The following is a 26,104-nucleotide window of genomic DNA, read 5'->3' on the forward strand; positions in this document are numbered from 1 at the left end:
TTGTAAACAAATGTAATAATTTACGATTAAGGATTTTGGATCTGGGGCGCGGACCGGGTCGGGCGCGGGTTGGAGCGGACCCTTCGCACTGGAGTGCGACCGCCGCATGCAAGACCGGCTGAAAGTGAAATATTCTTCATTAAATTCACCACATCAATAACTATCAACTAATTCATCAAATTATGAGCAATTAGGCATAAATCACAATCATAGGGGGAGATGCGGTAGTCCAAATATGGAAGGAAAAACAGAGTTTCTACATTTTCATAAGATTATTTTCCTTCAATTTTTTATTTATTTTTTATTCAGTAAAAAAAACCACTATCGAAGAGTTGGGCCATGAGTTGCTGGGTTAATCAATATTTGGCAAGCCCAAAAAGCTATTCCAATAATCACAATAATTCCTAACTCCAAACAACCCTAATTTCTATTGAGCAGCGCCGCTACCTTCTCTCTCTCTGCCCCCGATATCTCTCCCTCTCTGACCATCTCTCTTGTCACCTCGCCGGAATCCACCCTTCGTCGCCGTTTGCCTTTGTTCTCCTGATCCGACGCCGCCTTCCATCCACCTTCCTCACTACCTTATCAGAACGAGCAGCAGCCACCCCTGCTGCCGCCGCCACTTGCTCTCTCCTCGCCAACCGTCCAGTTACAGTAACTTTTCTCTTGTTTCACGACAAAACGGCCGACGTCCACAAATGGATGAATCTAAATCCGGATCATTAAAAGATGTTTACCACTTTGATACAATGTCAAAGAATGGTGAAATGAGTAACGTAGTCCAAATTCATGTGGAAGAGCTGAAAAATGACTTGTCGTCCATAGATATAGATATAGTTGAAAACTCTCGGAAGCGGTCAGTAAATTTTGATCATCCTAACATTTTTCCTTGTATTGGCACTGACAAGTCGAATATTATGTCTAGGAATATTATGTCTAGGACATTATATTTGTATTATACGGAGTCTCTAGAGAATTACATCAAAAAAAATCCAGTTAAAAAGTATTTCTTACGTCTACCAGTAGATGATGATATTGTGCTTCACCCTTATGATTTAAAAGTACTTCCTCCGTCCCGCTATTGTTGGCCACATTCTTTTCGGCACGGAGATTAAGAAATTGAATGTTATGAGTAATTTTGGCCTTTTTAGAAAGTGACCAACAATTGTTGACTTAATTAGTGAGCAATTGTTGACTTAATTAAAGTAAATTTTGCCATTTTTAGAAAGTGGACAACAGTAGTGGATAAACCAAAAAAGAAATGTGGCCAACAATATTGGGACGGAGGGAGTAATAATTATTGTAAACAAATGTAATAATTTAAGATTAAGGATTTTGGATCTGGGGCGCGGACCGGGTCAGGCGCGGGTTGGGGCGGACCCGTCGCACTGGAGTGCGACCGCCGCTTGCAAGATCGGCTGAAAGTGAAATATTCTTCATTAAATTCACCACATCAATAACTATCAACTAATCCCTCAAATTATGAGCAATTAGGCATAAATCACAATCCTAGGGGGAGATGCGGTAGTCCAAATATGGAACGAAAAGCAGAGTTTCTACATTTTCATAAGATTATTTTCCTTCAGTTTTTTATTTATTTTTTATTCAATAAAAAAAACCACTATCGAAGAGTTGGGCCATGAGTTGCTGGGTTAATCAATATTTGGCAAGCCCAAAAAGCTATTCCAATAATCACAATAATTCCTAACTCCAAACAACCCTAATTTCTATTGAGCAGCGCCGCTACATTCTCTCTCTGCCCCCGATATCTCTCCCTCTCTGACCATCTCTCTCTCGTCACCTCGCCGGAATCCACCCTTCCTCGCCGTCTGCCTTTGTTCTCCAGATCCGCCGCCGCCTTCCATCCACCTTCCTCACTCCCTTATCAGAACGAGCAGCAGCCACCCCTGCTGCCGCCGCCACTTGCTCTCTCCTCGCCAACCGTCCAGTTACAGTAACTTTTCTCTTGTTTCACGACAAAATGGCCGACGTCCACAAATGGATGAATCTAAATCCGGATCATTAAAAGATGTTTACCACTTTGATACAATGTCAAAGAATGGTGAAATGAGTAACGGAGTCCAAATTCATGTGGAAGAGCTGAAAAATGACTTGTCGTCCATAGATATAGATATAGTTGAAGACTCTCGGAAGCGGTTAGTAAATTTTGATCATCCTAACATTTTTCCTTGTATTGGCACTGACAAGTCGAATATTATGTCTAGGAATATTATGTCTAGGACATTATATTTGTATTATACGGAGTCTCTAGAGAATTACATCAAAAAAATCCAGTTAAAAAGTCTTTCTTACGTCTACCGGTAGATGATGATATTGTGCTTCACCCTTATGATTTAAAAGTACTTCCTCCGTCCCACTATTGTTGGCCACATTCTTTTCGGCACGGAGATTAAGAAATTGAGTGTTATGAGTAATTTTGGCCTTTTTAGAAAGTGGCCAACAATTGTTGACTTAATTAGTGAGCAATTGTTGACTTAATTAAAGTAAACTTTGCCATTTTTAGAAAGTGGACAACAATAGTGGAATAAACCAAAAAGGAAATGTGGCCAACAATATTGGGACGGAGGGAGTAATAATTATTGTAAACAAATGTAATAATTTAAGATTAAGGATTTTGAATCTGGGGCACGGACTGGGTCGGGCGCGGGTTGGGGCGGACCCGTCGCACTGGAGTGCGACCGCCGCATGCAAGATCGGCTGAAAGTGAAATATTCTTCATTAAATTCACCACATCAATAACTATCAACTAATCCCTCAAATTATGAGCAATTAGGCATAAATCACAATCCTAGAGGGAGATGCGGTAGTCCAAATATGGAACGAAAAGCAGAGTTTCTACATTTTCATAAGATTATTTTCCTTCAGTTTTTTATTTATTTTTTATTCAGTAAAAAAAACCACTATCGAAGAGTTGGGCCATGAGTTGCTGGGTTAATCAATATTTGGCAAGCCCAAAAAGCTATTCCAATAATCACAATAATTCCTAACTCCAAACAACCCTAATTTCTATTGAGCAGCGCCGCTACCTTCTCTCTCTCTGCCCCCGATATCTCTCCCTCTCTGACCATCTCTCTTGTCACCTCGCCGGAATCCACCCTACGTCGCCGTTTGCCTTTGTTCTCCTGATCCGACGCCGCCTTCCATCCACCTTCCTCACTACCTTATCAGAACGAGCAGCAGCCACCCCTGCTGCCGCCGCCACTTGCTCTCTCCTCGCCAACCGTCCAGTTACAGTAACTTTTCTCTTGTTTCACGACAAAACGGCCGACGTCCACAAATGGATGAATCTAAATCCGGATCATTAAAAGATGTTTACCACTTTGATACAATGTCAAAGAATGGTGAAATGAGTAACGGAGTCCAAATTCATGTGGAAGAGCTGAAAAATGACTTGTCGTCCATAGATATAGATATAGTTGAAGACTCTCGGAAGCGGTTAGTAAATTTTGATCATCCTAACATTTTTCCTTGTATTGGCACTGACAAGTCGAATATTATGTCTAGGAATATTATGTCTAGGACATTATATTTGTATTATACGGAGTCTCTAGAGAATTACATCAAAAAAATCCAGTTAAAAAGTCTTTCTTACGTCTACCGGTAGATGATGATACTGTGCTTCACCCTTATGATTTAAAAGTACTTCCTCCGTCCCGCTATTGTTGGCCACATTCTTTTCGGCACGGAGATTAAGAAAATTGAGTGTTATGAGTAATTTTGGCCTTTTTAGAAAGTGGCCAACAATTGTTGACTTAATTAGTGAGCAATTGTTGACTTAATTAAAGTAAACTTTGCCATTTTTAGAAAGTGGACAACAATAGTGGGATAAACCAAAAAGGAAATGTGGCCAACAATATTGGGACGGAGGGAGTAAACAAATGTAATAATTTAAGATTAAGGATTTTGAATCTGGGGCGCGGACTGGGTCGGGCGCGGGTTGGGGCGGACCCGTCGCACTGGAGTGCGACCGCCGCATGCAAGACCGGCTGAAAGTGAAATATTCTTCATTAAATTCACCACATCAATAACTATCAACTAATCTCCCAAATTATGAGCAATTAGGCATAAATCACAATCCTAGGGGAGATGCGGTAGTCCAAATATGGAACGAAAAGCAGAGTTTCTACATTTTCATAAGATTATTTTCCTTCAGTTTTTTATTTATTTTTTATTCAGTAAAAAAAACCACTATCGAAGAGTTGGGCCATGAGTTGCTGGGTTAATCAATATTTGGCAAGCCCAAAAGCTATTCCAATAATCACAATAATTCCTAACTCCAAACAACCCTAATTTCTATTGAGCAGCGCCGCTACCTTCTCTCTCTCTGCCCCCGATATCTCTCCCTCTCTGACCATCTCTCTCTCGTCACCTCGCCGGAATCCACCCTTCCTCGCCGTTTGCCTTTGTTCTCCTGATCCGACGCCGCCTTCCATCCACCTTCCTCACTACCTTATCAGAACGAGCAGCAGCCACCCCTGCTGCCGCCGCCACTTGCTCTCTCCTCGCCAACCGTCCAGTTACAGTAACTTTTCTCTTGTTTCACGACAAAACGGCCGGCGTCCACAAATGGATGAATCTAAATCCGGATCATTAAAAGATGTTTACCACTTTGATACAATGTCAAAGAATGGTGAAATGAGTAACGGAGTCCAAATTCATGTGGAAGAGCTGAAAAATGACTTGTCGTCCATAGATATAGATATAGTTGAAGACTCTCGGAAGCGGTTAGTAAATTTTGATCATCCTAACATTTTTCCTTGTATTGGCACTGACAAGTCGAATATTATGTCTAGGAATATTATGTCTAGGACATTATATTTGTATTATACGGAGTCTCTAGAGAATTACATCAAAAAAATCCAGTTAAAAAGTCTTTCTTACGTCTACCGGTAGATGATGATACTGTGCTTCACCCTTATGATTTAAAAGTACTTCCTCCGTCCCGCTATTGTTGGCCACATTCTTTTCGGCACGGAGATTAAGAAATTGAGTGTTATGAGTAATTTTGGCCTTTTTAGAAAGTGGCCAACAATTGTTGACTTAATTAGTGAACAATTGTTGACTTAATTAAAGTAAACTTTGCCATTTTTAGAAAGTGGACAACAATAGTGGGATAAACCAAAAAGGAAATGTGGCCAACAATATTGGGACAGAGGGAGTAATAATTATTGTAAACAAATGTAATAATTTAAGATTAAGGATTTTGGATCTGGGGCGCGGACCGGGTCGGGCGCGGGTTGGGGCAGACCCGTCGCACTGGAGTGCGACCGCCGCATGCAAGACCGGCTGAAAGTGAAATATTCTTCATTAAATTCACCACATCAATAACTATCAACTAATCCCTCAAATTATGAGCAATTAGACATAAATCACAATCCTAGGGGGAGATGCGGTAGTCCAGATATGGAACGAAAAGCAGAGTTTCTACATTTTCATAAGATTATTTTCCTTCAATTTTTTATTTATTTTTTATTCAGTAAAAAAAACCACTATCGAAGAGTTTGGGCCATGAGTTGCTGGGTTAATCAATATTTGGCAAGCCCATAAAGCTATTCCAATAATCACAATAATTCCTAACTCCAAACAACCCTAATTTCAATTGAGCAGCGCCGCTACCTTCTCTCTCTGCCCCCGATATCTCTCCCTCTCTGACCATCTCTCTCTCGTCACCTCGCCGGAATCCACCCTTCCTCGCCGTCTGCCTTTGTTTTCCAGATCCGCCGCCACCTTCCACCCACCTTTCTCTCTCTCTCTTATCAGAACGAGCAGCAGCCACCCCTGCCGCTGCCGCCACTTGCTCTCTCCTCGCCAACCGTCCAGTTGCAGTAACTTCTCTCTTGTTTGACGACAAAACGGCCGGCGACCACAAATGGATGAATCGAAATCCGGATCATTAAAAGATGCTTACCACTTTGATACATTGTCAAAGAACGGTGAAATGAGTAACGGAGTCCAAATTCATGTGGAAGAGTTGAAAAATGACTTGTCGTCCATAGATATAGATATAGTTGAAGAATCTCGGAAGCGGTCAGTAAATTTTGATCATCCTAACATTTTTCCTTGTATTGGCACTGACAAGTCGAATATTATGTCTAGGACATTATATTTGAATTATACGGAGTCTCTAGAGAATTACATCAAAAAAAATCCAGTTAAAAAGTCTTTCTTACGTCTACCGGTAGATGATGATACTGTGCTTCACCCTTATGATTGCTGCTGCTCACGCTGCACCGCTCTACAGCAGACCGGAGGTGGGGAAGGCCGGAGGGGCTGATACCGGATCTGGACGGCAGCCGGCCGAAAGTTGGGCGAGCGGCGCTGGTGGAGGATAGGCGAGCGGCGCAGGTAGAATGGAAGAAGTAGGGTTTTCAAATCTCAAATGGAATTTTAAATTGTATTGAAGTTTATGTTTTAGGGTTGGATAAAAATAAAATAATAAAAATATTATATATTTAATATTACCGGGTCCAGATTCGGATCTGGACCGGATCTGGGTTTTATATCTTCTACTCCAGATCCGGATCCAGTTTTTTTGAGAGTGGTCCAGATCCGGTCCAGATCCGGCGGGTCCAAATTTTGCAAGGTCCAGATCCAGAAAAAAGGGTCTAGATCCGCGGATTTGGACCGGGTCTCGGATCCATTGCCATCTCTAGTCGCAAAGCTTTTAAAAACCAATAGATACAAATATTGTGGGAGATTAGGAAAAATGCCGCTGGGGAAATACTACTGCGATTATTGCGATAAACAATTCCAGGACACTCCGCCGTCACGGCGGCGCCACCTCAACGGCGTAGCTCACCAGAGGGCCAAAGCTCTCTGGTACGACGCCCTTCGCTCCTCCTCGCAATGTCTCTTTCGCTCACCAAAACAATTCATTTCATTCCACCAAACGCGGATTCCTACTCATCTTTTCTCCTCTTTTTTCAATTCATTTTAGTGGCTCCGGATCAGGTTGACGACTTCCAGTCCGTTGGCAAAGGCGTCTGCCATCGATTTGTCCGTACGGTAAAATCTCAGCACGCTTTACTTGATTGCTTCAAAATGTTTGATTATGAGTGAATTAGATATTGCTATGAGATTGAGAACTTCACTGCCCTAGGATTACATAATCACGAACAAAAATTAGGAGATGGATTTAGAGGTAGTATATTGATGAAGTGCAGTGAAACTAATAAAATTCAATGATGAGATTGTTTCAATTTTCAGCAGGCGGCATTAGTTTTGCAGGATGGTGTATGATGAATACATCAATTTAGAAAAATTATTCCTATGCTCAATAAATATAATGATCAGCGAAAACTGGTCAATCCTGAGTTTTTTTTTGTCGAAGGGTTTGTTTGTGTTAGATGTTACAACTTAGGTAGTACTCATCCTCAAAAGCGAGGCTATCAAGGAGAAGGTGCCTAAAGTGATATAAACCGCACGATTCAGCCCATACTTAACCGATATTGGACGGATCATGACATTAAACTTTTTTTTAGTCTCAGTTTCTTGAATATGTTGTCTAATTTGTTTTCTTAAAGTAAAGGGTTCATGCCAATATGGACATTCATGCAAGTATTATCACCCCAAGAAAAATTTACCAAATATGAATGCTCAAAGAATGGAAGGTAATACTATCAGTTGCTTTCTTTGACTATCATAACAAATAGGGTAAAGTACCAAATACCCCCCCGACGTTGGCGTCCCTATCGCGTATAGCCCCCCATAGTCAGGGTCAGCGCTGTTTACTACCCTAACGTGGCAAAATCGTAGCAATTAACCCCCCGCCACTTAACGGACGTTAACACCGTTAGATTAAATAATTTTTTTATTTTTAATTAAGGTGGGCTAGCTCTTTTTCCTCTCTGAGTTGCCTGAGTTCAATTTTCCGACGAAGCTGCCACCATCTCCTTCAATAATGTGTCGGCTCTTTCAACCTCAACCTCAACAATTCTGCCGCCCAGTGGCCGTCACCTCCATCGCCGAAAATTCTGTCGCCGGATGTTGATGGTCGGTGCCTCGACCGCCGAGAACAACAACCTCGTGGTAGCCCTCTTCAAAAACTCCAACTCTCTTTCCCTGCAACTTCCATGGCCAACAATCTGCACTCTCCAACTCCCTCCCCTGCAACTTTCCCAGCCAACAATTTGCACCTTTCCAACCTCTGCAAAGTTCACTATCCCAAAACTCACTAGATCTGCACCATCCAAACCATCCCCCACCACTTCTCCAAACTCAACACAAACAACAAGAATAAGATTGAAATAACGGTTCAAACATGGAGTAGTGAATTTGAGCAAAATTCAATCTTCACAATTCACAAAAATACAGAAAACCCTCTAAACTTTATCTTTCCATTTTCAATTCCGCACCATTTTTCACTGAGCCGCCGACAGCAACCGTCGCCGCGGCGCCGCTTCCATTTTTTTACTGGGAGAGATTGAGGAGTAGAGAGAGGCGGAGGTGGAGGAGATGTCGCCGCCCATATCGCCGCCGCCTGAAACCCCTTTCCGTCTCGAGCCCTAATTTTTGGAGCTGGGCGAATCAGTGGATGAAAGTGGAGGGTGGAGGCGAGCGAACCGGTTGAGGAAATGAGAGGGCGGAGGCGGTGGGTGGAAGTGGGGAGGCTGGAGGGCGGAGGGCGGTGGTGGTGGAGCCGTGAGGTTGGTGGTGGTGGAGGGACGAGGGATAAGAGATGAGAAGTAGAGAGAGATTAAAAATAAAAAAATTATTTAATCTAACGGTGTTAACGTCCGTTAAGTGGCGGGGGTTAATTGCTACGATTTTGCCACGTTAGGGTAGTAAACAGCGCTGACCCTGACTATGGGGGGCTATACGCGATAGGGACGCCAACGTCGGGGGGGTATTTGGTACTTTACCCTAACAAATAGGTTAGATGTTGATGCTCTCTGCTCTCCAATAATCAGGAACAACTGCCCAGTCTGGGGGTATTCCCGGTAGTCGTTTGAACGGAGGAGCCACTCTGCCTGGCAAGTTTACATTCCCCTTTGAACAGTGTCTCAGTGTATAAACTAATAGTGTTATTTTGGATGTCCCAGTGGTAAGCTTTTCCCTTTCATTGCAGCCCTACTCTTTGGCAATCAAATGGGAATGTCGCTTGGAAACCTACCTCCGTCGTTGTTGCCTCCTCCAGAAGGTGGATATCCTCCTCTACCCTTTGTTGATTGGGGATAGGTGTGCTACCTTTTCATACCAGCTATAGTTTAATATACCAATATTTGTAATACTTCTTTTGAGCTTGTTTTTACTACACCCACAAGTTTCTTGTTAGCTAAAATACATTATTTCTCACCTTATTTATGCCTTTCTCATGATACATTCTTCTCAACAGCTTTATAGAAACCTTTTGTAATCTGCATTTTTCTAGAAACTGTTCTGTTAAGCTTGAAAGAATTTTGAACTTGAGAATGTTGAATAAGTTGATTGGTGAGTTTTCAGCAAGATAGGAACTTTGAAGTAACTACTTCCTGTCTAGTGTGCATGAAATGAAGGCCTTGTGTTTACTTTGGTCGTAAAATTTTCATTGGAAATGATGGATAAGAAAATATTATATTTTTCTCCTTTTTTATCATATGTTTATTGTAGATGAAAATATGAGAAAATGTTGACAAATATTTTCACACCACTACCCAAAGATAATATTATCCAATATTGAAGAGAAAATAAGTGAAAATGAGTTGCCCCATAAAAAATTATACCCTGCCCATATAAAATTTTCTATCATAGTAAGCATGTGAAAATATATATATTTTTTCATTTTCTATCAAAGTAAACGAACCCTAAGTATTTAACTAAAAGATTTGGATTGCAAATCAAAGCAATCAAGTTGTACTGCTTGAGATTATCATGAGAGGATGATGTTGTTAGATTTTAACAATGTCGTTTGAAACTTTGAATGAGTTGACAGTCATTTGACAATGTTTGAAGTTTGTATGGTGTCTACATACTTATTTGATTATGAATGCATTAGAAATTGATAACTAACATACCAACATATTATGAATAATGGCGGTTATAACTTTTTGTCTTTACTTACATTTGTTTATAGTATCTCTGTACATACTAAAATACTTCAAATTACTCAGGTGTATTCTAATATGTTCTGCATTAGTAATATACAAATAAAGTATTTAAATTTTCAGTTTTGTAACACAGTCTAACATTCATTAGATATTGAGCGATAAAACAGTTAATTATTGCTAGCTTGGCGAAATAATAAGTCTACTTAGCATCCAAATTGCATCCCCTCATGGTTTTTAAAACAAAACGGGCATGTATTTCATAAGAATGTTTAAATATTGAAATTCAGATTAAATATCATGTTTTGTGATTAATGACAACATTCTCCCAAAGTAATGAAATAGCCTTATTTATAATACTCCATCCGTCCCACAAAGCATGACTCAGTTTCTTTTTTGGGTTGTCCCATGAAGCTTGACATGTTTCTAAAAATGGCAAAAAATTTACCATTTATTCACATTTTCACTTTTTCACCTACCACATTTAACACACAAAATATCAATTTTTAAATTTTTGTGCCGAAAAAATCTGGGTTGTGCTTCATGTGACGGAGGTAATAAAATAATTTAAGGATTAATCATACATCATTGATGAGGTATCAATTTTCTTGAGGTCATAAGAGTTTTCATTATACTAGTAATTAGTGGCATGATAATGTTCATTTGTTAAATTCATTGTTGTTATTATTATTATTATTATTATTTTAAGGAAGAAAAGCGATGTGATATGAACTCTAAATCTCTTTGTTTACTGATTTTTTTTTTTTACCGTTTTGATGTCTGTAATATTTTTAGTGAATACAGTACATTAATTTATGAACATTGTGTTCTTAGTACTCAATCCAAATTTGGCGAAACATTTGTACTTTTATTAATACGTAGTAATATATGTTTTATTCCAGGATTCATTGTTATCATTTGAAAATATAATACTCCCCTTCGTCTTTCAAATAACTTATAGTAATTTTCTTTTTTGGCTTGTTTCTACAAAAAAAAATATTTTTATTTTTAAATCATATCTCATTATTAATAATATCTCATTTATTTATTATTTTATCATTTTTACTTTTTCACAACTTTCAATACTCTATTTACTCTTACTTTTCACATTTTTGTATTAAAATTTCACTTCCAAATAGAAAGTTATTTGATAAATCAACGCAATATGAATTGATCGATTTATTTCCCCCCAACTATGGTCCATAAACGAAATAAATAATTAAATACAAATAGTAAATTAGGTGTATATAATATACTTATTATACATCAAAGCCGTACAACTTTTGGAAAAGAAAGAAATGGAGCGGAAAAAAGCCTTCCCGCCAAGCTTCAAAGAGAGACCAATATCGCAAAATATTCAGGCGCGAGATCCAAACAGCCCTAACAGCGAAACGGCATCGTTTTGTGGGCAAAAGCAGAAACGACGTCGTCGCCTCCTATGGCCCCACGGGCTTCTCATCGCAAAACCGAATTACCATATATAACCCTCAGTTTCATTGCCCTTCCGCAAAAATGTCTCAGCAGAATCGGCTTCTCGAGCCTTCCCATAGGGGCTTATTCGTCCAGAGCCAGTGGCAATTCTTGTAATTTCCACCGCCACAGAGGCCCTTTTCCGAGATTTCTAATTTATGTTCAAGGATATATATAAACGATCGATTCTACTCTTCTCAAACCATTTTTTTCTTTTCCGCCCAAGCGCTCTCGAGCTTTCCAAAATCTTCATTTTCGCTGAAGAATTTAGGTGTGTTTCTTCAAGTTCTGCAGTTTTCTTTTACTTTTTTTCCATTAGGAAGTTCGATTTTTAGGGTTTCTTTTTTCTTTCATAGTTCCGGAGTTTGTGTTCGATTTGATAGTTGGCGCAACCGCCCTCATCTCTATCCATTTTTTCTCTCGCACAACCCCTCTCCCCTTGCTCTCCCTCACTTATCTCGCCTGTCCACCTCATCGGAGCCTCCGTCCCAGCGCTGCACAGTGCGCGACTGCGCCGCGCTGCCGCCCTTGCCTAGCCTTCCACTCCGCACCTCCTACACCATCTGCCGACTCAGCAGTAGCAGCAGTTTCCAACGCCCAATTTCCTGTATTGCAGGTAAGCAGGCAGGCTATTTGTGTGTTTTAGAAGTTGGATTTTAAAAAAAAATTATCGCTGTAAATTGGGGCAAATTTGTTTCTCTTTCCAGAATAAACTTGCCTAGATGAATAGCACGTTAAATTTAGGTTTCTCTTTAGTACTGTTTTGACACAATAAGGGTGGAATGTTCTGCATTGGTTAGAGATGTGCTCATCTTTGAAATTAAATGTCAGAATATATTTTGAGTTCATTCTACATACAAATTTTATAAGCCCAAGCAGAGAAAATTCTTTTTATTGAGTTGTTAATATGAACAATGTTATTAACCAAGAAACAAGATTCAGCCAACACTTTGCAAATTACACAACGCATATTTGCTAGCACACTATTGGCGGGAAAATGGCCAAAACATGGCTATTAATTGTTATCTGTAACACTTCAGGATAAAGATTACAGAGCCCGGTAGCATCTTCCAGGTGATGAACTTGTAGCGGGGATTAATATCTGGTATTATTTTCAACTGTCAAACTCATTTTGATGTGAAATAATATTAATTACTTTGTGGGGGAATATGGTTCTTTAATATTCGTTTGGATAAGTTTTCAAAGTCATTGAGAATGTTCTTTGATTAATGACAGCATTCTCCCAAAGTTATGGAATAGTCTGATTTGTATTAAAATAATTTGTTAGGTTATATGAATCTTTATTATGGTAATCAGTTTGGTACTTTATCTGCAGCTTTCCAATAGGTAGGATTATGTTCATTTGTTGTTTTGTCTTTTAGGTTGTGTTGCATCCCTTGCTTCTATCATGTTCTAAAAGATGGGATATGTTCTGTATCAGATATTGAAATGGTCTAATATGTATAGTCAATAAGGTGCATTAATTACAGTTAAATTAGGTGAAGTTTATACATTCCGGTGTGAAGCAATAATTGTGACATGTGATAAAGTTTTATGAAGTTCCTAAAGAAAATTTTCTTTAGTTTGAACCTATTTTGTTCTATGTCCTCCGTGTGGATTTTTATGGACTGAGCCCTCCCCTAAATGCTGACATAAAACTTCTTATGTCTTTTATGAAGATCAATCTGGGTGGATGCGATGCCTGAAGAACGAAATGGCCTGACTGCAAATGCCAACATGTCAGCTGGCAATAAATATACAATTGACTTGCCTACGTTCAGTAGGCGGTTGCAAGCTCTTTACAAGCACTGGCAACAGCACAAAGATGAGCTTTGGGGTTCTGCCGATGTCCTTGTTGTTGCCACACCGCCTCCTTCAGAGGATTTGCGATACCTAAAATCTTCTGCTCTTAACATCTGGTTACTTGGATATGAGTTTCCAGATACAATTATGGTTTTCGGGGAGAAGAATATCCATTTTATTTGCAGTGGTAAGAAAGCATCATTGCTTGAGGTTGTCAAAGCATCTGCCAAAGAGACTGTAAAGGCGGAAGTTGTAGTATGGGTTAAAGCAAAAAATGAGAATGGAAGCACTCAAATTGATAAGGTGCTACGGGCTATCCGTTCTCAGCCAAAGTCAGATGATCATGATACACCTGTAGTTGGGAACATAGCTCGGGAAGACCCAGAGGGGAAACTCTTGGAGTTATGGTCAGATAAGTTGAAGGCTTCAGGTCTAACCCTGAGTGATATATCAAATGGATTATCTGACCTTTTTGCTGCTAAGGACAAAAATGAGATTACATGTATAAAGAAAGCCGCTTACTTGACTGCTTATGTAATGAAGAACTTTGTTCTTCCAGAGGTTTTAAAGGTGATTGATGAGGAGAAGAAAGTGACACACTCAGAACTGATGGAGGAGACAGAGAAGGCTATAAGTGATCCTCTAAAGATTGGTGTCAAACTAAAAGCTGAAAATGTAGATATTTGTTACCCTCCAATCTTTCAGAGTGGTGGGAACTTTGATCTCCGGCCTAGCGCAACAAGCACGGATGATTTGCTATACTATGATTCTCCCAGTGTTATCATTTGTGCAGTTGGGTGTCGCTACAACAGTTATTGTTCAAATGTTGCCAGAACATATCTTATTGATACTGATGCAGTGCAAACCAAGGCTTATGAAGTTCTTCTTAGGGCTCACGAGGCTGCTATTCACGCGCTGAAGCCTGGGAACAAGGTTAGTGCTGTATATGACGCTGCTTTGACTATAGTGAAGAGAGATGCTCCTGAACTGGTTCCTCACCTAACAAAATCTGCTGGAACGGGCATTGGTCTTGAGTTTCGTGAATCTGGATTGACTCTTAATGGGAAGAATGAAAGACTGTTGAAAGAAGGCATGGCTTTCAATGTTTCCCTTGGTTTCAAGGATCTGCAATCAAAATCGAGCAATCCAAAGAGCCAGAATTTCTCACTATTGCTCGCAGATACAGTTATTGTTACGGATGCTGTTTGTTATGTTGCAACGTCGGGCAGCCCTAAAGTTCCTAAAGATGTTGCCTATTGCTTCAATGAAGATGTAGAGGAAGAAGAGCAGCGCGGAGTCAACATGGAACCTAATGCCAGGGCTGCTTTGTATTCCAAAGCAACGCTTCGTTCAGACAATGGGGAGATCTCCAAGGAAGAACTTAGGAAGCAGCACCAGGCAGAACTTGCTCGCCAGAAGATTGAGGAAACTGCTCGTCGCCTCGTCGGTGTGGGATCAGCTAATGGAGACGGAAGAGCTACTGTAAAATCAGCAAGTGATCTAGTTGCCTACAAAAGTATTAATGAACTACCACCACCTAGGGCAATGATGATTCAAGTTGACCAGAAGCATGAAGCTATTCTAATTCCCATCTATGGATGTATGGTACCTTTTCATGTTGCTACAGTTAAAACTGTGTCGAGCCAGCAGGACACTAATCGAAATTGCTATGTTCGTATTATCTTTAATGTACCCGGCACACCCTTCACTCCTCATGATGCCAATTCTTTAAAGAACCAAGGGGTGATATACTTGAAGGAGGTCTCGTTCAGATCCAAAGATCCAAGGCACATAAGTGAAGTGGTGCAGCAGATTAAAACACTTAGGCGTGGTGTCATGGCTAGGGAATCTGAAAGGGCTGAGAGAGCTACTCTGGTCACCCAGGAGAAACTTGAACTTGCAGGGAATAAGTTCAAGCCGATAAGGTTGCATGATTTGTGGATACGTCCAAATTTTGGTGGACGTGCAAGGAAGTTGAGTGGCACATTAGAAGCACACTCAAATGGGTTCCGCTATTCTACTTCAAGGGCAGATGAGCGTGTTGATATTATGTATGGCAACATAAAGCATGCTTTCTTCCAGCCGGCAGAGAAAGAGATGATTACCCTTCTTCACTTTCACTTGCACAACCACATTATGGTTGGAAACAAGAAAACCAAGGATGTGCAATTCTATGTCGAGGTGATGGAGATGGTTCAGAACATCAGCAGTGGGAAGAGATCTGCTTATGATCCAGATGAGATTGAGGAGGAACAAAGGGAGAGAGATAGGAAAAACAAAATTAATATGGAATTCCAGCAGTATGTGAACAGGGTGAATGATCTGTGGGGGCAGCCCCAACTACGGCTGGACTTGGAGTTTGATCAACCTCTGAGAGAACTTGGTTTCCATGGGGTACCATATAAGGCCTCGGCTTTTATTGTTCCAACTTCTAGCTGTTTGGTTGAGCTAATAGAAACACCTTTTCTGGTGATCTCGTTGAGTGAGATTGAGATTGTCAATTTGGAACGAGTGGGTCTAGCGCAAAAGAATTTCGATATGGCAATTGTTTTCAAGGACTTCAAGCGTGATGTAATGCGGATTGATTCTATCCCGTCTTCCTCGCTTGATGGGATTAAGGAATGGTTGGACACTACTGACACCAAGTACTATGAGAGTAGGCTGAATCTCAACTGGCGCCCTATTCTAAAGACTATTATGGATGACCCGCAGCAATTCATAGAAGAGGGTGGCTGGGAATTTTTGAACTTGGAAGGTACCGACTCCGATTCTGATAACTCAGCTGAGTCTGATAAAGGTTATGAGCCATCTGATGCAGAGCCTGAGTCAGAATCAGAAGATGATGATTCAGAGAGTGAATCATTGGTAGAATCTGAAGATGACGAGGAAGAATCAGAAGTTGAATCTGAGGAAGACAAGGGCAAGACTTGGGAGGAGTTGGAACGGGAAGCTAGCAATGCGGATCGGGAGAAGGGCAATGAGTCGGACAGCGAGGACGAGCGTAGGAGAAGAAAGATGAAGACTTTTGGTAAGGCAAGAGCAGGACCTAGTAGTGCTGCCTCAAAACGCTCCAAGTTTCGGTAGATGTTTACTCACTGTTGTGGTAGTCTAGCCTAGTTTCGATATTTATAACTTCTAGTAGACTTATCTTAGGCTTTTCCCATCCTTTGTCAACTTAGTGGGAAGATAAGATTGTAGCTTTTATTGGTGGATTAAGCATTATCTCAAAGTATATCTTTTGGTTTGTGCATGCAGCTGATGTTCATTACTCATGTTTGGTATGTGAGGTATGTGTTTTGGTCGTATGAAAATTTGAGGTATGTGTTGGAAATTGCATGGAAAAATGTATAGAGGCAATTATATATGGCTGCTTTCCATAATCTCTCAAAACATATTATTTTCTTTCAAGTTGTTAATCCACATACACAAACTCGCTGCATCCAAAAAAAAAAAAAAAACAATAACTTGCTGCTTTTCTGATCGACTTGAGTACTTAATGAAACACTTGATAATTCACATTCACTCAACTGTTTATTTTGAAAGCAATGCAGTGGATAGATAGGTCCATCTTCGCATACACGAATCCAAAGGCGACACATAAGAGTCTCCCAAAACTTTTGAGAGATTTGAATAGATGATAGATGATGATTGTTGAAGAGCCTAATCTATAGAGGCAAGTATCTCCAACAGAGTAGCAGCAAACTGCATTTGAGTCTCCTCATCTATAGTCAAGAAGAGAGGAACATGAACAAACACTGATTTTATCCCATTCTGCTCTGCAAACCGCAACGAGTGGTAGTATACATAATTGCAAACGAATCGACCAGCATCATCCGATGTTGTCACTTCGTACCCCATCTTCGCCAATGATTTTGTTATCTCCTCAACAGGAAGAGAGGTCTGCACCAACAAACTCATAACATTGCAGCAAATAACCGGCAAAATATTCAAACGTACGCAAAATTATAATTACTCTATCCCTCTCTTGTTGGAAGTCCACCTTTCAAAACATGGTTTTCAAACTTCTGTCCATCTCCACTTTTGGAGGCTAAACAATAGCTACTCAAAATAGAACACAACTGATGCAATCCGTATATCACATAATATAATACTTCACATTTTCTAAAAGAAAACTGGACTACACAAAGAGTGACGGCAAAAGGTCATAGTGCCCGAGAAATGCAAGTGTGACTGAGGGATCTATCTAGAGAGCAAACGAAATAAAAAATTGGATTGGTGAAGGAAGTGTTTGTGTGAGGTCACAAATTAAACTGCCAAATGTTCCCACGAGGAGCACCTGAAATACTTGTGTACCTCCCTCTCCAACCATACCAACTTCCCTCAAATCTAAAGATTTAAGCCTTTCTATCGCATAAAAAAGTCAACTCTAGAGAATTTCACCGCTGACATACGTTGCAAAGTCGGACATAGATAAGAATCATAAGCAGGAATTGTCACATACCTCCCGAACTCGTGAGATCCCACCATCTGCTGGGACAATGGAAACTCTCTGCAATTTACAAAGATGCCAACTTATATATTAGAATTCCAAGAAGATGTTACAAAATTTACAAAATCGAAAACCAGGTCCCAACCTGGGGCTTCCATCCCATCTCATCAGGACAACGGAAAGTAGCTTCATTGACAGCTTGTTGCTCTATAGCAAATCTTGTTGCTCCACTATTAACCCCAAAATGAACCTGAAAGCTAAGTTCCCACATTATGAAAAGATCTCATGACAGCAAAGCATCTATGTAAATTTACAGTGCAGCTCTCAATCAAATCTAAGTAAATAGAATTTGTAACCATGATATTCATTGTGGTTATCTATAGGCACTACACACTCCAATGCTTTTGAGCGCTTACTAATTGAACAGCTTAACTAATAAAAACTGAGTCATAGACGGTGAATTCCCCGCCAGTGGGTTGAAGGCTTATAATACAGAATGCAACAAGAACTGTCTTTTCGAACTTTCAACAAGGATGGATGTGTAATGACACACATACTCACAAGATAAAAAGGACAATCGAGCAGGAAAGAGTCATAGATAAAGATACAGGAAGTTCATGCTGTATTTTATGAATAATTTTCTCATCAAATCAACAATTTTTCAAATCCTTCCCCCCTGCAGAACTGGTACTAGCCTAGTTCCCAAGTTAACTAAGACACGAAAGCAACCTAAGCAACTCACCCAGATAACTCTCCCCAAATTTGGCCCATTGGCATCCTTACTCAAAGCAGATTGCAAAGTTTGATATAAGGGAACGAGAGCTCCTTGTCCTGCAGTTTCAAGAACTGTACAAGTACCAAGAATCAGCCCTTTTGGCAGACCCCTTTTCTTCATATAGGATTGGAGGTTATTCACAATTGTCTCAGTTGGATTTTCTGCAACCCCATGAAATTTCTTGAACCCTGTCACATGGACTGTTACTGCAGGAGCAGGACCTTCAGACCCCATCTATCAATCTATTATCAACACACAATCTCAATGATGCAGCAATGTCAAAGCATGAAATATGTGAACCAATTCTGGTTAAACCTGAAAGGCAATGATCAAACACAAGTAAGATCTCAAGCTTTCATAACAGCAAAGAGGAGATGGTAAATAAAGCCCCATGCATCAGCACAACACTATAATAACTAATTCTATACAAATTTATTTAAAACATATTTGTGAGGTCATCTATATACAGAAAAATACATTCGAGCAAAATTAACAACTATATTCAAGAATAACATTCAAATATAATGATGACACAAGTAAAGCAAATTCTAGATTTTTCTTCAGCATATAAAATTAATATGCCCTCTGCACGAACAGTATGTTCTAGGCCAAGGGGAGAACTCAAAACCAACAAAATCACATATACATGAAAGAATTTATTCATATAATTGTCTTTGAAAGGGCAAAAAGAAACAAGATAAAAACTTTCACAACCCACGATCAGAATTGATCAAAACCCATGCCTGATTAATCTCAATTCCTAAACCTCTCTGATTAAAAGTTGACTCCACAAAAACAAGAATTCCAAACACGGAGTCAAAACACACACAAGAATCAGTACTGAAACTAAAACCCTCTTGGAAAATCCAACACAGATGATCAAGAAAAAAAAAACAATACCGACAAAGGGATCAGGAAAAGAGGAACACGTAGAATTCAAGAAAGGAACAAACTTTGGGTAAAGATTGAGTCTTTTTTTCTCTTGATTGCTGGGCTAACCTGATTGATGAAATAAAGAGGTTAAAGAGGAGATGACCTCAGGCCTCAACCACTAGTCTTATCTGTACATTGATTAGTTTCTCTATTTATTTTTTGTGGGTTTTTGAGGAACTGATTGAATTTCATTTAATTAAATGATATTTTATTGTTTAATGAATAGATTCGACTTTTCGGGTGATGTTACTCTCTCTCATGAAGAATTTTTAGGGGCTAAGCAAAAAATAAAAGATGTAAATGGATAAAGAACGTGGGTGGGGTGGGGTGGGCTGGGCTGGGGCCATTTTCTTAAGAAATCAAAATATTGGTATCAATTGATAATAATATATGCAACTTTATATATTATAATTGTGAGAATAATCATTGTCCCTTGAATTAATTATAATAGTGGGTCAAACAAAAACAAGAAAAGTTTAAAAAATTAGGGTGAAATTATCAAGCTGCCATGTTGCTGTTTTCTCCACTTTGCATTTGAAGTTAAAGTGTTACTAGCAATTTTCTTTTGAGAAAATAATAATATGTCAAAGTAGCATTAGGTCATATATCGATTCTATAATCGCCAAAATATGAAGCGACTGTCGCATGTAGATATCCATAAATTAATAAGAGAATCGCTAGTGTCCTATTAAATTAGGCTTTAATAGGACATTAAACTAAATTTATAATGAATTAATCGATTAAGTTACAATCAAGTTAGTATAATGAATTATCCTATCATAAAACTAAATTTATATTATAATGAATTAACAAATTAAACTACAGTCAAACTAGTATAAACTAGACTAAATAATCAAACAAATAAAAATACAACTGCAGTGTCGGTGGGATTTGAACTAATAATCTCTTGTAAGAAAAAGATTTTGATGTCTTAACTTTATCATTTGAACTATGTTTCCTCGACACGAGTGTCTTGTTCTAGTTTGTGTGTAATAAAAATGTCTTACAAAATTAAATAAAAGCTTTTCTAAGAACAAATAAGAAAATAGCTCGTAAGTTTGAAAATAAATACTCCCTCCGTCCCGGCTTTTTGTATCCAGTTCAAAAGGGCACGGGTTTTAATAAAGTGATTGATGTGTTGTGAGTGGAATAAGGGTCCCACATTTTATGTGAGAGTTAAAATAATTAAAGTGGAGTAAGGGCCCCACCTACTTTTGCCAAAAATAGAAATAGATACTAAAATGTGGGACGACCAAAAAAAGAAAGTTGGATACTAAAAGCTGGGACGGAGGGAGTAATAAATTTCACGTTTCTTTCCGTCTTTATAAGTGATATTGTAATTGTAATTTGGTGTAAATTAATGTAATTAATCCTGTAATTAAAGAATAAAGAGTGTTGGGTTTGAGGTCATTTGAGTTGTCCGAGAATGTTAATTACGGATTATCTAAACAAAGACATTTTGTTTTCAACGTGCATTAAACGTACATTTGAGTTCTTCAAATGATTTTTTCGTCTGCGTCGTGTTCTTCTTTTATTTTATTATTACTAGTACGTTCATCCGTGCAATATATGGTGAATTTAAATTAAATGATATTTTAAATAAGTAAATAATAAATAAATATAAAATATCAATTATTTAATAAAATTTTGAATTTAAAAATGTATTTTTTAATTATGTATAAAATGTAATGATAATTATAATTATTAAATAATTTTAAATTATTTGATAATGAAAACTAATATACACATTATTGTTATAGAGTATCCCACATAATAATAAATAAATATTTTCACGCACAGACATAAAAAAAAAGGTTGTAGTAAAATTTTAACAAAGAGAAAGAAAATAAAATATTTAAAAGTTTTAATAACCTATTCGTTTTAAATTCATTTTAGATGATTTGTATATCATATTAAATATCTTGTTACGAACTTAAACTTAAGATGCATATTGAATATTATTTCATAAATCAAATTTGACGATATTTAGAAAAAGAATTAAAATTATTAAAAAGAGAGAGAAAAAAAATTAGTGAAAAAATTGATAGGAGAAAAGAGAGAAAAAATGGAAGGAAAAAATGGAGGGAAAAAACTCATCTTTTATATATTAATATAGATTTCTTTATTTTAATCATAACAAAAAAGAAAATCATAAAAACACACGCTCAATTTCGAGTTAGCCCATTAAATTAGGGCTGAGCAAAACCGAACCATTTTTTCCAAACCAAACCGAACCAAACCAAATCGGGCGATTTCATTTGGTTTTTGTAGAGTAAACGGTGCGATTTGGTTTGAAAATTTTCAAACCGTCAATTTTCGATTCGAGTTCGGTTTATAAACCGAACCCGCCCGAATTATTTAATAATTATTATAATATAGTATTATATATTTTATAAATAATAATATTAATTAAATTATTAAACATTATTAGTTTTATTTCAAATTTCAAACCTAACTTCTAGTCTTCTATTCTTGTTATCTTGCTTATGGAGTTATTTTGCTATATTTCAATTTGTTTTGGAATTGTCATTTGATACATTTTGACTTTTATTTTGTTGTGGACTTGTAGTTGTGTGTGTGGATTATATTTGTGGTGAACATTAAATCTTTTAGGTATGCATTTGTGGACCTTTAAGTATGAATTTTGGTGAATTTATGCATTTTTTGGGCTACCAAACATAAGTTAGCAGGTTTCTGAATATAAAAAAAAAAAAAAAAAAAAACGGTTTAGGCCAAACCGAACCGAAAATTTTCGGTTTGGTTTGGCAGGTGAAACGGTTTGATTTGGTTTGAAATTTTTAGGGCGGTCTGGGTTCATGGTTTCTCCATTTCGGTTCGATTTCAATCCGAACCGCCCGAATGCTCACCCCTACATTAAATTTCAGGTTTCTTTCGATTCAAATGAGTCAGACTTTTTTCGAGTTAGACATTTATGATCATAACCCTAAAACCTTTGGTTTTTAGGCTAGCTTATCAGATCAGCTAATGTACGAATTCTTTTGACATGTATGATATTTTACTCCTATTAGAAACAATAGGTCATTTTTTTTCTCAATCATGATACTTCACCTCGTTTTAGATATAAAAATGAATATCATTTCAATATAAACTTACATAATAATTAATAAATAATATTGTAATGGCTAAAAATTGGATACACATTGCACATAAATGACTATATTTCTTTAATTTTTATGTCATTGAGCTTTTTACTAATAGTTAATGAAAATTATTACACATTCCACAAGCATTAAAAATTTATTATCAAATTGAAAAGCAAAGTAAGCATGTTTGAAAATCAAATAATAAAAATAATTGGGTAATTGAACCAACCTAATCAATTTTTGGGTCAATCCTCAAGTTTCAATTAAGTTAATCAATTCGATTTGAATTAATTTATAGTTAAGTCACATAACGCTCCCCTTCTTTCTCAATTTGGTCATGTAGTTGTTTTGTTTGTAAACATAGCTAGCTTTTGTAATCTGAAAGAAAACGAAAATTTGTGGTGGATTCTGACATTCATTGCTTTCTTGGTATCTAAATGTTGTAAATGAAATTGAATTTTCCGGTTGACAATAATCAAATTAGATTAGTCCGAAATTATTTATTTATTTTTAAAAAAAATTGAATCCATTTAAGAGGTGAAGTTGCGTTGTCTTCTTCTTCTTCTTCCAACCATCTTTAGATAATTAGTAATATTGTTAGAATAAAGTTTCTAAAATAACAAAGTGTCGAAGTATTATTACATCTTCAATACTATGAAAAGATAATAATTAAATTAACTCTTTATTGTTTAAGAAAATAATGCATTTAAAAAATGACAATTCACAATTTATCGATTCATCTTCATCACTTATGTTAAGCAAAAAGAAACTGGATTTTCTAGAAAGTTTAGTTTAATTTATTTTTGTGGAAACTATAATAAAAGATGGATTTATGTTTTTCCAATCATGATATATCGCTCTTCCACCAAGTAAGTTTACATATTGCCAATTCGAGAATATCCAAATAGTGATGGCCTCTTTTGTTGGGGTAAAATTTAATACTCCATAAAAATGGAGCATATCTTTTTGACACAAATGTTAGTAAAATGAGTAGTGATTTTTATGTAATAAATAAAAGGTCCCATTATTATATAAAATGAGTAATTGAGATTCAAATAAGGGTGTTTTTTGAATAAATAAAAGGTATTTACCCATAGTAAGTGAAATTGTCACTTTTCTAATACACATAAAATATCGCATATAGGTTAATTTTAGTTGATGCTTACTTGCTCACGTGCATGTTTACATACTTACACGCTCACACGACCTCACATATAAGCGTGTATTGTTCGCATTACGTGTAAAAATTAACATGAGCTACAACAACATCAATGAATTGACGACGATGACGTAGGAAAGGCGATTGCCAAGGTAAAAGATCAAGCGGTGGTGGCAGGGCAAGAGCCAACTCGTTCCGCCCTTGAGGAGCTCGCTACCGACAAGGCTATGATAGTGACGATTGAAGAGAGCGAGGTGGCGTATGTTGCAAGGAAGAAGAAATGGGTTAGGAAGATGGAAATGAAGATTGGAGGGAAGGGTAGATGAATTTATCGGGGGTTGTGGAAGACGATGAAGTGGGGTTGATAATTTTTTTAATTTTATTTTTGATTTATTTATAATATATTTATTAAGGATAAACACGTCTTTTTATATTAAAATTGGTTAATTTTATATATTCTAATATAAGTGAAAAATATGTATTTTTATTATCTCAAAATGGATAATTTCCATAATTAACGTTAGGCTACAAGGCCATCCCCCCACTACAAAACTAGGCGCAGGCACCCAAATTCCAATTATGTGCCATCTCTTTGCTCTAAGATGATATACTCACAAGCCATTTTATTGTATGATCTTTATTCAAATACACGAATGTATAATATGTTTATGATATTTTAATATGTTGCTTATTTTAAAGCACAACAAGTTCCGTTATAAAATAAGGGCCCATTATATATTATACAAATATTTTATAATTAGGGTCAGTCTTGACATTTCGGGGATTTTAGGCAAAATAATACAAATAATTATGAAATGAGAATATATGACAAATAATGATAGTCGAAAGATTAAGTTAGGGATAAAGGATAAGAGAGGGAGTTATATAGGTGTGACTTGTGAGAGTGAAAGAGAGGTACAGAATAGAGTGTGGGACTGTGAAGGAGCCATACCAAAATTGGAGAAATATTTTTTTTATTTTTCTACCGCATGAGCTACACGGTTAAATAAATTTCTTTTTTTATTTCTATCAATGGATTCTTTCAAAATACTTAGAAAAATGATTTTATTTTCTTTTCTATAAGATATAATATTATTGGATTTAAATTTTGGGCCCAACCGCCCAAACTTTGGGGCCATGAACCGTTGCCCCACCGGTTAACACTACATTTGAGATGGGACACATAATACATATATATTCCAATTATACCATATATTAATGTATTATTAATAGATATCCATAATTTTACCTTCATATTAGGGGTGTTCGCGGTTTGATTTGGTGCGGTTTGACACTAAAATCATACCAAATCGTAAAATACGGTTTGATAATTTTTTGAAACCAAACCAAATTGTATTAGCATCAAAACCAAATCAAACCAAACTGTATTAATTCGATTTGGTGCAGTTTGATTTGCAGCTTTTTTATATTTTTTATTTTCTTGTTTCAAAGTAATAAAAAGATCTTCAAAAATAATTAAAATAAAATATTATTGAAAATAATAGCCAAAATACACTAAAAACTATTCCAAGACATAAATGAATGAAATGATTTTATGTGTATTTTAAGAATAAGAATAAAATAACACCTTTTGCAAACAATCAAAAAGTTGTATAAATTTCACATCTTCAACTTATGTGATAGAACTGAATATTATATGAAAACAAATATGAGAATAATTAATAGCATATATGCCATATAATGAATAATATCTAGTTATCTACAATATTCCTTGCATATTTCTTTTTCAACATATATAGAAAAACATAACTACATAAGTGTATAATAATAATAATAATAATAATAATAATAATAATAATAATAATAATAATAATATATAACGGTTTACGGTTTGGTTTGGTCTATAATTTTAAAAAACCAAAGTTAAACCGTAAATCATATTTTTTTAAAAATATAAACCAAACCATATTTTTCAAACCGTAAACCAAACCAAACCGCACAAATACAGTTTGATTTGATTTGGTCTATGGTTTAAACCAAATTGTGAACACCCCTACTTCATACCACTATCAAAACTCAGTCTCCTACTATAATTTATATATGTAGCAAATTATTTAATATATTTAATCAAATATAATATTAATAATTTATGTAATTCTAAATATTTTAAGTCAAATATATCAAACCCTATCAATACAATGAAATAAACAAGCCCTTGGTATCTCTTTATACAAGACAAATAAACATCAATATTTTTTTTCCTCTACACCTAAGCAAATTATTGGTCGAGATTCGTTTAAGCTATAATATAGTAGGAGTATATACATAATAATCATACAGCTAGCTAATATTGATTTATTACTATGGATTTATTGAAACTAACATGAAAGATGAAGACTCAAGCAA

At 36.9% G+C, this 26,104-nt stretch overlaps 4 protein-coding genes across 10 annotated transcripts in view; 2 read left to right on the forward strand and 2 right to left on the reverse strand.

Annotated features, from left to right (window-relative positions):
* LOC131008955 (uncharacterized) overlaps nt 1–26,104 on the reverse strand; it is a 984,029-nt gene that overhangs the window by 318,672 nt on the left and 639,253 nt on the right. The window lies entirely within an intron of this gene.
* On the forward strand, nt 6,680–9,426 carry LOC131009045 (zinc finger CCCH domain-containing protein 3). The gene is made up of 5 exons (XM_057936250.1): nt 6,680–6,869; nt 6,959–7,026; nt 7,550–7,631; nt 8,931–8,993; nt 9,089–9,426. Exons 1-5 carry the CDS (start codon nt 6,728–6,730, stop codon nt 9,196–9,198), a joined length of 465 nt encoding a protein of 154 aa, XP_057792233.1. The 5' UTR covers nt 6,680–6,727; the 3' UTR covers nt 9,199–9,426.
* LOC131008909 (FACT complex subunit SPT16-like) lies at nt 11,390–16,566 on the forward strand. Of its 3 annotated transcripts, XM_057936021.1 has the most exons (4): nt 11,390–11,784; nt 11,870–12,129; nt 12,554–12,618; nt 13,193–16,566. In XM_057936021.1, exon 4 carries the CDS (start codon nt 13,212–13,214, stop codon nt 16,398–16,400), a length of 3,189 nt encoding a protein of 1,062 aa, XP_057792004.1. In that variant the 5' UTR covers nt 11,390–11,784; nt 11,870–12,129; nt 12,554–12,618; nt 13,193–13,211; the 3' UTR covers nt 16,401–16,566. The 3 variants fall into 3 exon arrangements, with proteins under 3 accessions (XP_057792004.1, XP_057792005.1, XP_057792003.1); XM_057936022.1 differs by lacking the exon at nt 12,554–12,618; XM_057936020.1 differs by lacking the exon at nt 12,554–12,618 and having other exon boundaries at nt 11,390–12,129.
* On the reverse strand, nt 16,810–19,823 carry LOC131009031 (uncharacterized). 4 transcript variants are annotated; one of them, XM_057936231.1, is made up of 5 exons: nt 19,541–19,823; nt 18,509–18,856; nt 17,912–18,016; nt 17,779–17,826; nt 16,810–17,216 (listed from the first exon to the last, which is right to left on the reverse strand). In XM_057936231.1, the coding sequence occupies exons 2-5, from the start codon at nt 18,773–18,775 to the stop codon at nt 16,977–16,979; spliced, it is 660 nt and encodes a 219-aa protein (XP_057792214.1). In that variant the 5' UTR covers nt 18,776–18,856; nt 19,541–19,823; the 3' UTR covers nt 16,810–16,976. The 4 variants fall into 4 exon arrangements, with proteins under 4 accessions (XP_057792214.1, XP_057792213.1, XP_057792212.1 ...); XM_057936230.1 differs by having other exon boundaries at nt 19,495–19,659; XM_057936229.1 differs by having other exon boundaries at nt 19,442–19,658.

The sequence above is a fragment of the Salvia miltiorrhiza genome, chromosome 2, assembly GCF_028751815.1.
Source record: "Salvia miltiorrhiza cultivar Shanhuang (shh) chromosome 2, IMPLAD_Smil_shh, whole genome shotgun sequence".
Lineage (NCBI taxonomy): Eukaryota > Viridiplantae > Streptophyta > Magnoliopsida > Lamiales > Lamiaceae > Salvia > Salvia miltiorrhiza.

Excerpts from the sequence above, each read along its gene's own strand:
- LOC131009045 (XM_057936250.1), top strand. The coding sequence starts at position 6,728 with ATGCCGCTGGGGAAATACTACTGCGATTATTGCGATAAACAATTCCAG. Across the intron at positions 7,632-8,930 it reads GAATGCTCAAAGAATGGAAG|GAACAACTGCCCAGTCTGGG; the intron begins GTAATACTATCA and ends TCCAATAATCAG. Across the intron at positions 8,994-9,088 it reads CGGAGGAGCCACTCTGCCTG|CCCTACTCTTTGGCAATCAA; the intron begins GCAAGTTTACAT and ends CTTTCATTGCAG.
- LOC131009031 (XM_057936231.1), bottom strand. The coding sequence starts at position 18,775 with ATGGGGTCTGAAGGTCCTGCTCCTGCAGTAACAGTCCATGTGACAGGG. Across the intron at positions 17,827-17,911 it reads AGATGGGATGGAAGCCCCAG|AGAGTTTCCATTGTCCCAGC; the intron begins GTTGGGACCTGG and ends TGTAAATTGCAG. Across the intron at positions 17,217-17,778 it reads GGATCTCACGAGTTCGGGAG|ACCTCTCTTCCTGTTGAGGA; the intron begins GTATGTGACAAT and ends TTGTTGGTGCAG.
- LOC131008909 (XM_057936020.1), top strand. The coding sequence starts at position 13,212 with ATGCCTGAAGAACGAAATGGCCTGACTGCAAATGCCAACATGTCAGCT.